Source organism: Anser cygnoides, chromosome 5, assembly GCF_040182565.1.
Source record: "Anser cygnoides isolate HZ-2024a breed goose chromosome 5, Taihu_goose_T2T_genome, whole genome shotgun sequence".
Classification (NCBI taxonomy): Eukaryota; Metazoa; Chordata; class Aves; order Anseriformes; family Anatidae; genus Anser; species Anser cygnoides.
In genome coordinates, this window is record NC_089877.1 from 28,483,718 (window position 1) to 28,498,210 (window position 14,493).

Sequence of the window (14,493 nt, forward strand, 5' to 3'; positions counted from 1 at the left end):
ATGCTGACACGAGGTATTCTTGTGAGGGATCAACCCATAATCAGCCTGTTGTGTTTCTTCCCCCACAGGATCATAGATCCTTGCTCTCTCACAAGTCTCACACGCTGGATTTGCCAAAATTTCGGTAATGCATCCAGCCTTGTGCCATCTGCTTTTCTCCTGCCAGCAAGGGAGGACCTTTAGGGTACTCAGGGTTGCAATATATATTGCGAGTCATGACTGGAAGAGTAATTTCTTTTGAGCAGCACTCCTCTGTAACTGTTGTGCAAATGGCAGATAACTTGTGTCCAAAAACTGAATAGTACTGGCAAATGCCCTTCTGCAGTATTCTATCTTAATATTGTTTTATTAGTAGCCCATGTTGAAATCCAGACAATCTCCTTTTGCTGGAACTCCAGACCAGCATGCTAATTGTCCCAACTTAACTACATTAGAAAAAGCAGGTTCAAGATTAACTTATTTTACCGATTCTAAGTATGTTGTAGGTTGACCTGAGTCAGCAACTAAACACCCACACAGCCACTCACTCATTCCCCTCCCTGTGGCAGGACAGGCGAGACAAATCTCAGGTGTCACAAATCCAAAAGACAGCACTGTGCATGCTGCTATGAAGAAAGTTAACTTAATCTCAGCCAGGCCCAGTACTTCATATTAGAAAATATGGGCTGATACTATTGATCCCAACAGTATTAGGGAAAAAGTTTTTTTTTGTAATCCCCAGTTGGATCAGCTTACATTGGTTACATTCAGAAGTGTTCCAGAAAAATACTTATTTAGACATTCCTTTAATATTGTTGTAAAAAGGGTGGAAAGCACACTGAGTGAAATCTGCCACAAAGTAAGAGGAAATAATGCGTGACCCAAGAATCAGGAAGATAGTTTAAATGATTATATATAAAAATATTTCTTAAACGTTCTCTGGATATCTCAACAGAAATAGAGATGCTAGTCAAAGCATCAAAACATAACCATGTTCCACTTTTGGTTACTTTCTACATTACTACGTTAAGACTACACTACCATTATTGCTGATACATGCTTATTGTTTACCTTCTGTCAATATTGTGTTGTCTATCTATGTCCTATGAAAGAAGTCATAATATATGTAAAATATATGTTTATATATGGATGTTTTGTTTGAACTTCCAAAATATAAGGCACGTGTAAGGTAATTGCCATGGTACTGTCTTGAGAGAAAGCTTTTCATTCAAAAGAGTAATCGATGTAAGAACGAATTGCTAGCTTCTGTCTATTTATCCAATGGACATTGCTGTATTTAAACTACATCTTCATTGGCAAGTAGACAATGAACTTCAAAATTTCTTTTAATACCTCTGAATCTGGTTAGCAACATCAATGACGTTCCTGTAAAAACCATTTAAGTAGAAGGAATAACTTGGATGGTCTGTGTTTTGATTTATACTGTTTGAGATTAGAAACTTGGTACCCATAAGGAGAAAGAAGGTTTTGCAGAAATAAACCAATAGAAACAAACTAAGCAGCATGGAGGACTGGGCTTCATAAGGCCACTAATTTAAATTCACTAAATCACTTTAAACACGTATTTTACAATAGGTGTCTGACTGACAATGTCCTGTCCAATCTGAAGAATAAAATTCTCATTTGTGTAAAGAAACAGTATTCCAAGGAGACTGACTAATAGTATTCCTGGTTTTATAGCTACTGAATCCTGAAGATGACCTCTTGCCAGGAAAGATTCGAGACAGTAACCGTTCAACTCTCCTAGCTACAATCCAAGAACATGGCTATCCAACAATCAACTTGGGAATTGTGGGAGATAAGTAAGTACCATGTGTTAATAGACATGTCACTTCATATTCATGCAGTTTACTTTATGGCATCTGTGGAGAAAAGAAATACTACAACTGTCACTCGTTGCAAGTGTCACTGAGTTGTGTCAGTGCACATCTTGGAGAAGACATTTTAACCTTTTCATTAAAGAATTAAATAAGTCTGTTCTACTATTAAGAGGAATCATTTGATAAAATTTTTATTGAATGCTGCTTATCTTGTTTTGCCTTCTGTTTGTTGAAGTATCTATTACTGCTGCAAATTGAATTTATTGCTGCAATACAGGCACTGTATTTAATACATGTAAAAGCCCGCCTCTGTGGAGACAATTCTACAGGAACTACACTTTTTTCTGATCCAATAAAGGGAGAAGGAAAGTTTCTCTCAAAGTTAATTTTCCAGGCCAAAATTAATTTAGAGTATAAATTTTTGTCAGATTCTCAATTACTGTCAATTGGTGAAGGCCCCGCTGGTGAATATTACTCAACATTTCCAGGAATATGTCAAAGTATTTAAAAGAACCATTTTTTTTTTCCTTTACTGGTCTCTCTATTTTGATTGCAATAGAGTGACACCCTGTGATCAGTCTTTCTGTTCATCTGACAGTGATTGCGCCTTGTTTCCCACTGGTACTAAAGCCAGTCACTCTCCTGTTGAGATCTCTAGAACAAGTGATTGAAGTGTTCAGTCTTTTGTCCTTTGCAAGACTTCAATGCCTGTTATTCATGGCTTGAGTTTCTCATAACATACTTCCTCAATTTATTGAGCCCCAAAGGCTTTGAACTGGCTTTCTTGTTTCTCATTTTGGGTATCAAACCAACTGACAGAGTTGGGAGTTGTTCAGGTTCACTTTCACCTGTTAGAGAAGCATGGTATTCTTTACGTGTGGCTAGAAGTAAGGCTAGATCAGAAATAAAAAAAAAAGGAAAAAATGAATCACAGCATTTGCATTTCATGTTGACTGATAACAGAATTCCCAAACAGGGTTATTGCTAGGGAACAGCTTATTCAGGACCAGACTTCCTTAGCATAAGATCCAGTACAAAATATAGCTTGAGAGAAAATATATGAATGGGCTGACCAGTGTGTGGTTTTATGATATCTGAACCAACCTGAGTGATGGCTCCAGGAAACGCAGTTGTATTTGAAGCGTTCGTACATGGAATGTGACACACAGGAACCAAAGTGGTTCTTGTGACCTTAGAGGAAGCAAATCCTTCTGGATACTCTCTCTCTGCACCCAGGCACCCCTCTTGCTTCTCTGATTGGCAAAACTCAATTGCTGTTCCAAATAGTAATAAATACCAAAAAACTCCTACCTGTGAATGCTTTCAATTTCAGGTGGAGATTTCATACAGAGCCTAAACTCATGCAATTATTCTTTCCAGGAATGGTACCCAAATGTTCTGGATCTCTAGAGCATCTTGTGTATTATAACAACTTTTAAAGACCTTAAAGCACAGGTAACAGAGTTCCCAAATAAAACAAATATAATCAGAGATCAGGTTCTAGATCCACATATCTGAGAAAAAAGGAGACAGCCACGAAAAAAGCTCTTAGTCATAGTCAACACCTGTGAATCACTGCTACATAAAAGTAGGGCCAGCAGGCTTTTTTCCCAACAAAATATTGGAGTTGGAAATTTTTTCCACCTGTCTGAACAAATAGTAGTTACTGTCATCAAAGCACTAAGAAGAAGCTACATTAACAATGGGTTAATTCAATGGAAAAGATGCTTTCCCTGAACATCTTTGTGGTAGCCCCTCTGACGGAGTATAAAGTTTGCTTGTTCTTTATAGTCTTTATTGCCTTGCCCTAACCAAATACGTATAGTCTCAAATTTGCTGTGAAGGTAGCGCCATCAAATGGCGCTAATTTAAGTCTAATTTAGGGTCATCATGCAAAACTATAGCCTTTTACTTCATTGCCTTCAGAAAGTTTTTCTATAACCTCCTACATCCTGAAACCATGGAGATCCATGGGCGTAGAGTGTCTGTGAAGATGATTAACCTTGAAAGCTCTCAGTAATAAATACAAGTAATTTTAGTGAGATTTAAGACCCAAGTAAATTTTTTACTTTTCTGGCATAAGTATGTTTTGCAACCCTTTTTTACTTCTTGGATGCTAGCTGAAAAGCAGACAGCAAACATATATATCAGTCAAAGGTAAACAAGTGTCTGCAGCTTTGCTTTCAGTTTTGAGGTTGACAACTTTTGAATTCTCCCTATTAAAACGTTCTCTGTGTCTCAAGATAGTATTACCTTGGCAAGGGTGATAAGAGATTCTTTTCAAGCTTTCACTTTCGTGCTTGGGGAGTCATTTCTGCAGACATAGTTACTTTAGTTTATAGATCAGAAGTAGTGAGCCTCCAATTCTAGAGTGATTTTGTACTTCACAGTAGTTTTGAAAGAATAATTTGATACTGTTGACTTAGACAAAAATCTTCACCACCTGATACCAGCATCTTATCTTCAGTCTTTTTTTTTCTTTCATATTTACATGCCCAATTCATGTAGTTACAACAAAATGCATCTGAAGTTCTGTTTCAGTCAAAGGAAAAATCTGGTTGTGTAAATTAGTTTGATAATCAGTATTATCTCATTATGTAGTAAAGTTACTGGGATAATGTTGTCCCTGTGGATATTTCAGTATATATCTTTCTGACTAACATGACTGCTTTGATGGAGTACCATGGCACTTGAAAAAATGCAAGATTTTTACCAGTGATCTTATGAAAGGTACAATTTTGATGTTTTGCTTAGCATGCTTGTAGAAAAGATGAATGAGCGTTTAGTGTCTGTTAAATGGTTTACTGGAGTTAAACCATAGATTATGTTTGTGTGTGTTCATATATATGTGCAGTTTATTTTGTACCTATGTACATATGTATATATATTCATGGTGAAAAAGAGGAAGACTATATCCCTGCAATACATATAGAACAGTTGCAGTGAAAATACTAGCAAACAATACTTTTCAGAAGGGAAAATTAAAAATTTGTAGTTGTTTCTTCAAAGACCTCACTGTGACATAATTCTCCGTTTCCTGTATTTCACATTTTGGGCTTGCATTTTTTTCTCTTTTTTCCTACTTCTTTTTGCTTATACATTTTACATTGAGTAAATTTTTACATTTTACTGGGAGTGGCACTTCCTGCCATTTCACTGGAGTTCCATTGACTGGAGTTTGAGAGAACAGTTAATAGGGAGTGCAGTTGAATATTACTATTGTTATAACAGGTCAACTTTTCTAACGAGCTTGGAAATTCTTTCAGTCACACATAAGGAGCTAATACTCAAGAGTGAAAATTGTTTTAGGGTAGTATTTGTGAAGACAAGGTTAGAGGTTCCTGTAACTCATGTCGTCAGCATATGAGTCACTCAGAGGTATTTATGTAAGAAAATAGCGTGTCCAGCTGAGGCGTGAACACAGTGACAGATGCTTCAAAGCCCGGGACTGTGCTATACAAGGACACGTTCCAGCAGAGAATGTGAAAGGATGGAGGAGCGTGGAAGCTCTGTGGGTGGCTGCAGAGTAGTTAGGTGCACTTTAAAAATGTCTTTGCATATGAATTTTATGTTGTTATGTTTTAAATGGCCACTCAAGTTTTACTTCTATATTTGTATTCTCAACAGATACTAGTATTTTACTTATTTTGGACCATTTTAATAATTTCTGAGATTGTTGTTGTTTCCATTCTCAGAAACTGTATCGGACTTGATATTCAAAATTTTAAAAAGTAAATCCAAAATACATAGAGAGAATCTGTAGTTAAAAATACTAGAAGCAAGTAATAGGAGAAAAGAACAGACCTGGAAAATGCTATAGGGCTGAAGCTATGGCTAGCTAAAAGACAAGATTTTCTCTGTGTTCTTAGTACAGTCTGTAAAAAACAAGCAGTCTGAAAAGCACACATCTCTGAGGTAGAAATGAAGGATATTCCTCCAGAACTACTCCAATACTACAGAAATACATGCAAAGCCAGGAAGGGAAGAACCCTTCTGATGTTGTCCTTCGTGTTAGAATTTGTCTGAATCACAGAATCGCTTGCTAAAAAATTACAAAGACAGCTGACCAGTTAAAACTGGCACTCCAATATACTTTTGTCAGTTTTTTCATGTAGCAAGACCAAGTAAAAAAGGCTTCTAATTTCATTTCCTTTGCTTATAGTCTGTGAAATTAGATGCTTCTTTGGAAGCCATTGATCAAAACAAAAGTTACATCTCTGTTCTGAGCTATAGAACTCAATTAACCTAATTATCAGGATATTTTTGTGTCTGTTGATTTCATTTGTGATGTTCTTTGTATCCAATGGTTATTTAAAGCTATAACGTTTAGCCTTAGCAAAATCTGCTATAGAGTGAGCCTTCTGTTTAGAAAGTCATCTTCCATTTTGACAGTTTTCCTTTTATAGGAGACTCTTTTATTAAACTTGATGAAAAATTTTGATCACATATATAATTAATTCAGTTTCCTCATCTGCTTTTACCTTTGTTTGAGTGCATTTTTCTCTTCTCTGCATTCTTTTCCCTGTTTTCTAATTTGCTTATCATTTTTTCTCAGAGACACATTAATACCATTAGCTGCTTCCAGCTGCATTTTCATTTATGAGCTTCTGATTGCACAATAGAGACAGAAAGAATTTCTTCTTCCTTCAGGAGAGAAATTTAGGAAATTCACATTATCTGCTCAGTTGCTTTGAAAATTGATCAGAATAGTTACAAAATCAGCAGCATTTTAACTTTCTTGTATGTTGTGTGATAAATAAGCGTATGAGAGCTCTTCTACGTTAGAAGTGATTGCTTTCTCATTTATATGCCTCTGTCTTATGACGTATCAGTTAACATAAAGCTCCTAAGTGACAGGTAAACCCATTAAAAATCACCCTTGCTGTTGTGACATTACTGTATGATATCCCTAGAATAGAGGTTTTGAAAATGTCTCCATATATTCAAAGGGATACTAAGACCTGACTCATTCAAGGATTTAGCCTGCTTGAATTTAATATTTGCCGTCCAAAAAGAGGTTTAAATCTTTTGTAGTTGTGTGGGTTGCATGTAATTACCAGTATTATAATCCAGATGGAACATCTGGAGTGGAGGCAGAAAATTCTGCATGCAGTATCAGCTTAACATATATCAATCATTATATGAGTTAGAATATGAGCTATAGGCAGAATTCAGACAGAATCCTAGCCTCTTCCCTGCACCAGTTTAATGCCCTGCACCAGTTTAATGCCCTGCACCAGTTTAATGCCCAACTTGGCTACAATCAAATACACATTGAGCAGAATTATAATTACTAATGAAATATAATTACTAATATCATTTAACAAATAACTGCAAGAAAAGCTCTGTTATAGGAAAGGCAGGAAGTCAAGTATTACAATATTAGTTTTTGCTGAATTGGCTCCAGTTCTAGATCTGCTCAAACAACGATGGTGTTACAAAGGGTGGTCATAGCCTAATGAATCTAGGGACACTGGGTAGTGGTTTGAAGGTAGTTCATATAGGGAGGTCTTCTCTTTCATCATGCCCTTCCAAAACTCTTTCAAGCATAAATGTTTAATGTCTGTCACAAATCTCAATAATCATTAGGGCAAACTCAGATAGATTGTAATATGTGACAAGTCATCTCTTCTAATACACATACTTGAATCTGGAAGCACAAAGAAACATCTCAGCCAAACTAGAGGTGAAAAAAGAAAAAGAAGTTCAGAAAACAGGTAGTGCAAGTCCCAGGGGGTCTTCTGTACTGGTATAAAGCTATATAGTGTGACACATAACGGGGTAAAATGTCTGGTGTGAGGCTAATGCATAACTGTGTGTCATTCTCATATTTGTCCTCAACAGTCATGGACTTATTTCTGAATTGGCATTTCTAGAGTCACCACCCAGAAGTAGAGCATGACACTGAACAGCAAATAAATAAGGAGGTCAAAATGCTATGAAAATTCTCCTACATTTACAAATGGAGGGAATCTGTAAATGTATTTGTTGGAGAAAAATAAAAAACAATTTGAATTCATAATGTCATTTGGGCATATCTGTAGTTTCAGTTGGCCTTGTAGAAGATCATTGTGAGAGCCTGAGTATTACATAGAGTTTAGCAGCTTTCCAGAAAAAATTCTCAATGTTTGAAACTGCTGACCGTAATGATGATTAAAGCAGAAGCTGAGATTGCTTATGAAATATGAAAGTCTTTTGTATGTCACTTCCTGAGACACAGTGACCCTATATCAAGAATCAGAGACTGACTTTGTTCTCTGAAGAACAAACGAGGATATGAGGCTATTTCAGAAAATGGCAATCTTAGGAAATCTGTCAGAAACAGACTGACATCTAAACTTATGACCTGAATAGTTTTAATATTTTCCCATGACTGCCAAACAGCATTAGCAAGCATTGGATCTGACTGACCCTTTCTGTGGTGACCTCTGAGGAGAAACCAGGTGTGGATTTACAAGGTGATAAAAAAGGATTTTAGATTTCATGTTAGTAATGTTGGTGTGTATCTATAACAGTATAACATTGTACAATCATATTGGCCCAGTCTTCTCACATTCCTAACTCAGAAAGGATCTGTGTTTGCCCAGAAATGATCTTTGAAATGACAGACTGCAGCTGCTATGTGCAGGATCAACTGAGCCTGGTTTGAGAACTGGGGGAAGTTGCTATTGTTGATGCTCAGCTGAACAGAAGAAAGGACTCAAGAGCTGCACAATGACTTTTCATCATTGGGTGCATTTCATCTTGAACATCTTATTTTCATTTTTTTAAAAGAGACATTCATAAATCTTCATGTCAAATGAAGATTTTTTTACATTTTACATTTACTTGTCTTACATTTTAAGACAATTAGAGGAAAAATCAAAGTAAAGTCTTTTACTACCTAAAGCATATAAAAGGTATTTGTCTATTATCTAGAGAGAACAAAACATAGATTTCACGTTACTTCATATTGCTGTTACAAAGGACACTATCTAAAAATGATTTCTTCTCAGTCAAACTGACTTGGAAGAAGTATATGTATAAGGAAATGCTCTCTTCATAAAATAGAAATTCGTAGCAAAACATTAATTATTTTAAATATGGTCCTAATAGCAGTAACTATTTCAATTTGTGACATTTTTTCTAATCCTGCCTCTTGGAGCAGAGTAGCTGGATGTGGAGCTTCTCGTTAATGAAGAGGCATTGATCAGGAAATTGTAAAAATAGTATAAAGATAGCCTTTTGTCCCTTGTAGTCAAGAAAGTGACATTTAATGTGCCCTGAGAACCATTTCCTGAATAGGAAGCCAGAAAGTTCTTTGCATTGTAATTTAGTATACCACAATACACTATAGATTTGTTTGCCCCAAATTTTCTTCCCCCTATTTTATATTTTAAGCAGGGGTGAGTAAAATGTTTTAACAGGGGCCTTCTCCAAATAGTTTCCCATTAGCTGTGGTCTTCCTTCCAATGTTTCATTTTGCTTTGTCTGGAAATCAAGAGTAAAGAAATATCTCCTTAGATTCTGCAAGTAAAGATGAACTACACTGTGTTGGCATGCCCAGTTGAGCCCAACTTCTCCTGTAACTTAGCAATTCATCCTTGTGAGAAGCCTGTCCAACCTATAGCAGAACTGTGGTGTTCCTTTACACCCCTTTCTCTCCATTGGCTGGCCTCTCAGGGATGAAGCATTTCCCATGACTGTTTTGAATATTCGGAGCCACCAAGGGGGACACAGCCAGGCAGAGAGCATTCCGTTCACCCCAGGAGCCTCTCTCCTTCCCTGGCTCTTTATTATACCCCTTCTGCTTCCTTTACCCTCAGGAAGCCAGATGTTTTTAAAGAAGAAGGGACACAGAGCTTCCAGAACACTGCGGAGACAGGCCTACCAGATTGGTGAGCACCGTTTTTAAAACACTTGGGACATGGAGGCACATGCATGCTCACAGGCAGGCTCGACTAGGTGTCTGTCAGTGCAGAGCTTTGAGCACCGATTCTACCAATGGTTGCCACAGAGAAGCAAATGGTATTTTATTCTGTCCGTCAAATGCTTATGCACAGTGCACTATAGGCATATATGGCTCCACAATGCTGATAGAATTAAAGTTCTGTTAAAAGCATGAGAGATTACATTACTCATCAGTAGCAGGGAATGCCTTTATCCTTCAAATTTTTTCGCCTTTCAAAATAGAGCAAAATAGGAATACACCTGCTTGTAGGTAGTAGTGGAGTACACCTCTAGGGAAGCCACTGTTATGACTCTTCATAACTTATTTTTATGCATACTTATTTTTCCATTACCATGCTGATCATCTCTAAAGCAGGCTAACTGGAATGTTCGTGAAATCTCTAAACAGTCCACTATGCTTTTTTTTTCCCCAAAAATACACATACACTATCTCCTTACATATATATATATATATATGTATGTACTTATTTCCTATCACAGGCAGGTCAAAGGGGCAGGAGTAGTAACAAAAGGGAAATAAGCTATTTGTAAATTTCTCCATTAACAAAAACAAAAAATAGTTTGTATAGTTTGATTCTTGTGGGAATTAAAAATGGACAGAAAAATAATGAAAAACCTATTAAAAGCTAGTACCTGAAAACTTCAAGCATGTAAGGACTCTCAGTGAGGTTAATGAGCCTATTTTTATAGCAGAAGGTTGCAAGATTGAATTATATTTTAACGTTTGCTTTGCATACTAGAAAAACAAGCTTCTGTGCTCATTACTGAATCAATCTGTCATATCCTTAGCCTTCAAAAGACTCGTTCTTGTTTAGCAATTGGTTATTCCTGCTGAAGCCAGATTGTCATAAATCTAGATCTTCCTCATTAAATTGACTAAAGAACAGCCCACTAGAATCTTATGCGATATTCTACACATCTCAAAAAACTTAACTGCAATTAGCTTACAAGCATCTGCAGTCTTTAAAACATTTTAATTAAATGTGAAGAACATGATGTAGATTGTCTGCCTTTATCAGAAGTTGCTTGGAAACTGGAATCTAGCAGGAGCTGATCAACTTGAAATTCCTCATACGAGTCTAATCACATATCATTACTAACAACTTAAACCTGGAGGACACATATTAAAAGAGCCTTTGGGTATTTGTAAGCCGTGCTAGGGCAAACACCAACAAAAAGAGCTGGTAGAGTAAAGCCCTGCTACCTGTAACAGGAGAAATGAAAAAACGCTTCTGCTTCTGGAGCTGGAGAAAACACCATGAGTATTTTCTTACATGAAAAACATCTTTGTGCTTGAAAGAATATAGCCAAGTATTACAGATACAAATGAAGTTCTAGTTTCTTCCATTGATTATCAGCTGTTAAAAAAAGTGACTGGCTCACCTGAAACAAGATAAGTTTCTCTTCTGTTCCTTCTTTTCACTTAGTTCTCATAAGCTGTAATTTACTCTTCATGTAGAATTTGTATTATGTTTTAGTATTTTTTATTTTATGACATTTTCTTAAAATAAAACAAACAAAACAAAAACTATTAAGATATAGCCAGTAACAAGAAAAAATTTTTGAAGGCACTTTCCTATTTTCTCTGACCTGTGGCTGCCAGGTCAGTTTTCTTCTGGAGACAGACATTTTTTCACATGACTAAGTCATGTTTCTGTCAAAGGTTGTGTTTTTCAGAGAAAGCCTTCATTTTGAGGCACTGCATTTAGGGACTGCATTTCTACCTATCACAGAGACATGCCTACTGTAGTTCAAGAGCAATTACACTAATTTACAGAATTTAGCTCTTGAATTCTTACTTAAAATTGAAGCTAAAGCAAAATGTTAATAAGGTAAGAAATTCCACGATAACTATGCCATGACACCACGTGCCAGATTTTGTAATACTGTCTGCTTTCTATAAGCACCTAGTACTAGTTACATCAGTTGCAATATTCTACTTTCAGTGATGTCTGTATAAGCCATTTCTCATATTCCATAAGTTCTCAGAGAGAGAACTAACCAGCAGAACCATATTTACTCTTCAGACTCACGAATGCACTGTCATCTTTGCTGATGAGCAATGTCTTTGGCATTGATTATTGTACTGTGTGGTGTAATCTTCAATCATATTAGTTCAACCCAACTACAATTACAATTGTGGAATATTTTCCACTCCAAAAGTAAAAAAACTTTTCAGTGAATCCATATAGACTAAGAAGGAAGATAAAATAGAAGCTACTATATTTAGTATTGAAATCCCATCCAACTTTCCGGAAAATATAATGGATTTCTGGTAGGTATTGGAATTGAATCTCTAAGGTTCATTGTCCTCAACCAATAAAATAGCCGGGGAAAATTTATTGATTAATGGAAATCAGCAGTTCTCAGACTCCTCCTTTCTTTAAGCAGATGCATGCTAGTCTGGATTTAGATTGGATATTGGTACTGTTACAAGCATCTAAGCATCGTGCTTTTGTCTCCAGACACTGGGGAAATAATCATCCAGAACCAGTCACCCTAAAAAAAAGGAATCCTTTAACACTTAAGTTTACTCCAAGACAGTGTTCTACCAGCAACAACACCAAAGTGCTCAGTGGTATACAATGGCACAGCACCTGAAGACCAGAACCTACTATCAAAAGTTTGTTCCTGTACTTTCAGTCTTGATGAAAAATATCACAGTAATTCACAAGCAAATGATTGCAGATGAATGAATGTACACAAGCAGCAGACAAGAATGGGATACAGAGCCAACCATCAATGATGTAATGGCATCATATAGGAATGTACTCCACAGTACATAAAGCACCTGGCTGCTACAACATGGGAGCTTTTCCTGTTGCATTCCCACTGCTATCTCTGTTCTTACCATCTCTTGTCTTTTGTCATTCTGTTACATATATGAGTGGGAGTCTTCTGAAACCGTCCATAAAAACAGTGGAGTACATTGTCACCCAGATGTGAAGTTTAAGACATTGGACAGATCTCATGGTAACTTGAATGAGAGTTGAACACCTCTAAGCAAAGTCTTTTTGAGTTCATAGATTATACATGAAAAAGATTACTCTGGAAAATAGTGTTCTTATTTGCAGCAGCATCAATTAAAGGAACAGCAAAAAGTAAAAAAGACGGGTTCTTTTTATGTTGCTATCAGATAAACAAAGCTTGCGTACTCATGTTAAACAAGCCAAATGCTACGGTAATTATTGCAGCTTTCCTCACAAGCTGGCCTATATTCTTAGGAAAAACATGTTGCATCTGTTCAAAGTGATCCAGGGGAATACCACAGAAGGTAGAAGGAAGAAACATTATGAGAACATGATGGAATACAGTAGAGAATTTTGAAACAAATACAGTTTAAGAAGAGTGCCCATATGTTCTTACATACATCATCAAAGTTGAATCAGTTTCTACTTTAGAAAACCATACTAGTCAAAACACAGAGTTCCTATTACCTTCAAAATATACTCTACGGAAGTTGGCTTTAGTTAGCTAAACCTTATGGGGCATCTATTCACTATTCCGCATCCTGCAAATTACTGATATGCAAAATATTCGTCTCAGCCATGAGGTGAGAAGTGCGTGACAGACTTTGTCTTTATGCCCAGCTGCATCCATCTCTTCATTTTGAAATCTGTCACCTCAACTGAATGAGCACAAGAAGAAAAATGAGTTAATCAAAAAGGATCAAATCCATATCCTGTCTTTCCTCAAATGGAAATGTCATTGCGCTTGATGAGATCTCTGTCTGAGTACAGTAAGTACTCTTGGCTTTTTGATGAAAGTTTTCGTTTATTAAATTCTTTGTTGTTTTTCCTTTTCTTTTTCTTTTTTTCTGAGGTGGAAGTAGAAACTATCAGGATCTTTTCACACGAGGAAAATTTCTAGCAGGTCCTTGTAGTTTTGTTAAATTTTTTCTTCTTCTGGGAGATCTGTTTAACTGAAATTAGGCGTCAGAAGATGCAAAACCAGCACAAGCCAGTGTTCCACATGGAAGCGACCATAAAATGCTACACTCTAGGTACCTGCAGATGATGGCACATAGACTTTCAAAGTTTGCCGTCAACTGCTGTAGTTTAGAGGAGCAGCTGATCTACTTCTGGTCTTCAATGTGATTAGTGTAGAGCCACTGCTAGCACCTCTGTTTTCACTATGTGTGCAGGAATCTATAGATCCTCTGAGTCTGTGAGGAGTCATGTTTGAAGGGGTACCTATTTCAGCATGTAATTGAAATGTATAAGACATTTTCCAATGAAGTAAAACAGTAGACAAGAAAGGTTATCCAGCTCTGCTTTTTACTCACATAAGGCACTTCTGGATGCATCTGGCACATTATGATGCATGCATATCTTTCTGTATTTATGCCCAATATATTTGTAAAGCACTGAGGTTTAAGGTGCTAAATGTGATGTTTTGCATGCACCAATTTAAAAAGTAGTTTTCCAAAAGTAGTTTTCCAAAAATAATCTGGGTTTATAAAAGCCTGGGCTGCCAAGTAGAAGAATATTACTATCAAAAGAATTTCTATTAGTCATTCAACAGTAGTAGCTGTATATGGCAAAGGACAACAAGGACTGAAAATGACTGTCAGATAATGAGATTGTTTTGAACAAATGAGACAGCTATGGCAAGAACTTGGTGGAAATGGTCCTAGAAATCTGGAATGAACTACAGATTCTGCACTGTGACAATGTATTGATAAGTCAGTCGTAACTAAATGTCCCAGTTCAGTTTTACAGGG

General features: G+C 36.6%; 1 protein-coding gene across 39 annotated transcripts in view; it reads left to right on the forward strand.

Moving 5' to 3' along the window:
• The window catches only part of GPHN (gephyrin), a 366,964-nt gene that overhangs the window by 338,613 nt on the left and 13,858 nt on the right, over positions 1-14,493 (forward strand). For 24 of the 39 annotated variants that reach the window (XR_010832041.1, XM_066998532.1, XM_066998522.1 and 21 more), the window contains 2 exons: positions 1,681-1,802; positions 9,626-9,697. Coding sequence is in view for 37 of the 39 variants with exons in the window: in XM_066998532.1 (XP_066854633.1) it covers positions 1,681-1,802; positions 9,626-9,697 (194 nt within the window). In the remaining 2 variants the exon portion in view is untranslated. The remainder of the gene's footprint in view (positions 1-1,680; positions 1,803-9,625; positions 9,698-14,493) is intronic. The other 15 variants (XR_010832042.1, XM_066998525.1, XM_066998539.1 and 12 more) reach the window with 1 other exon arrangement.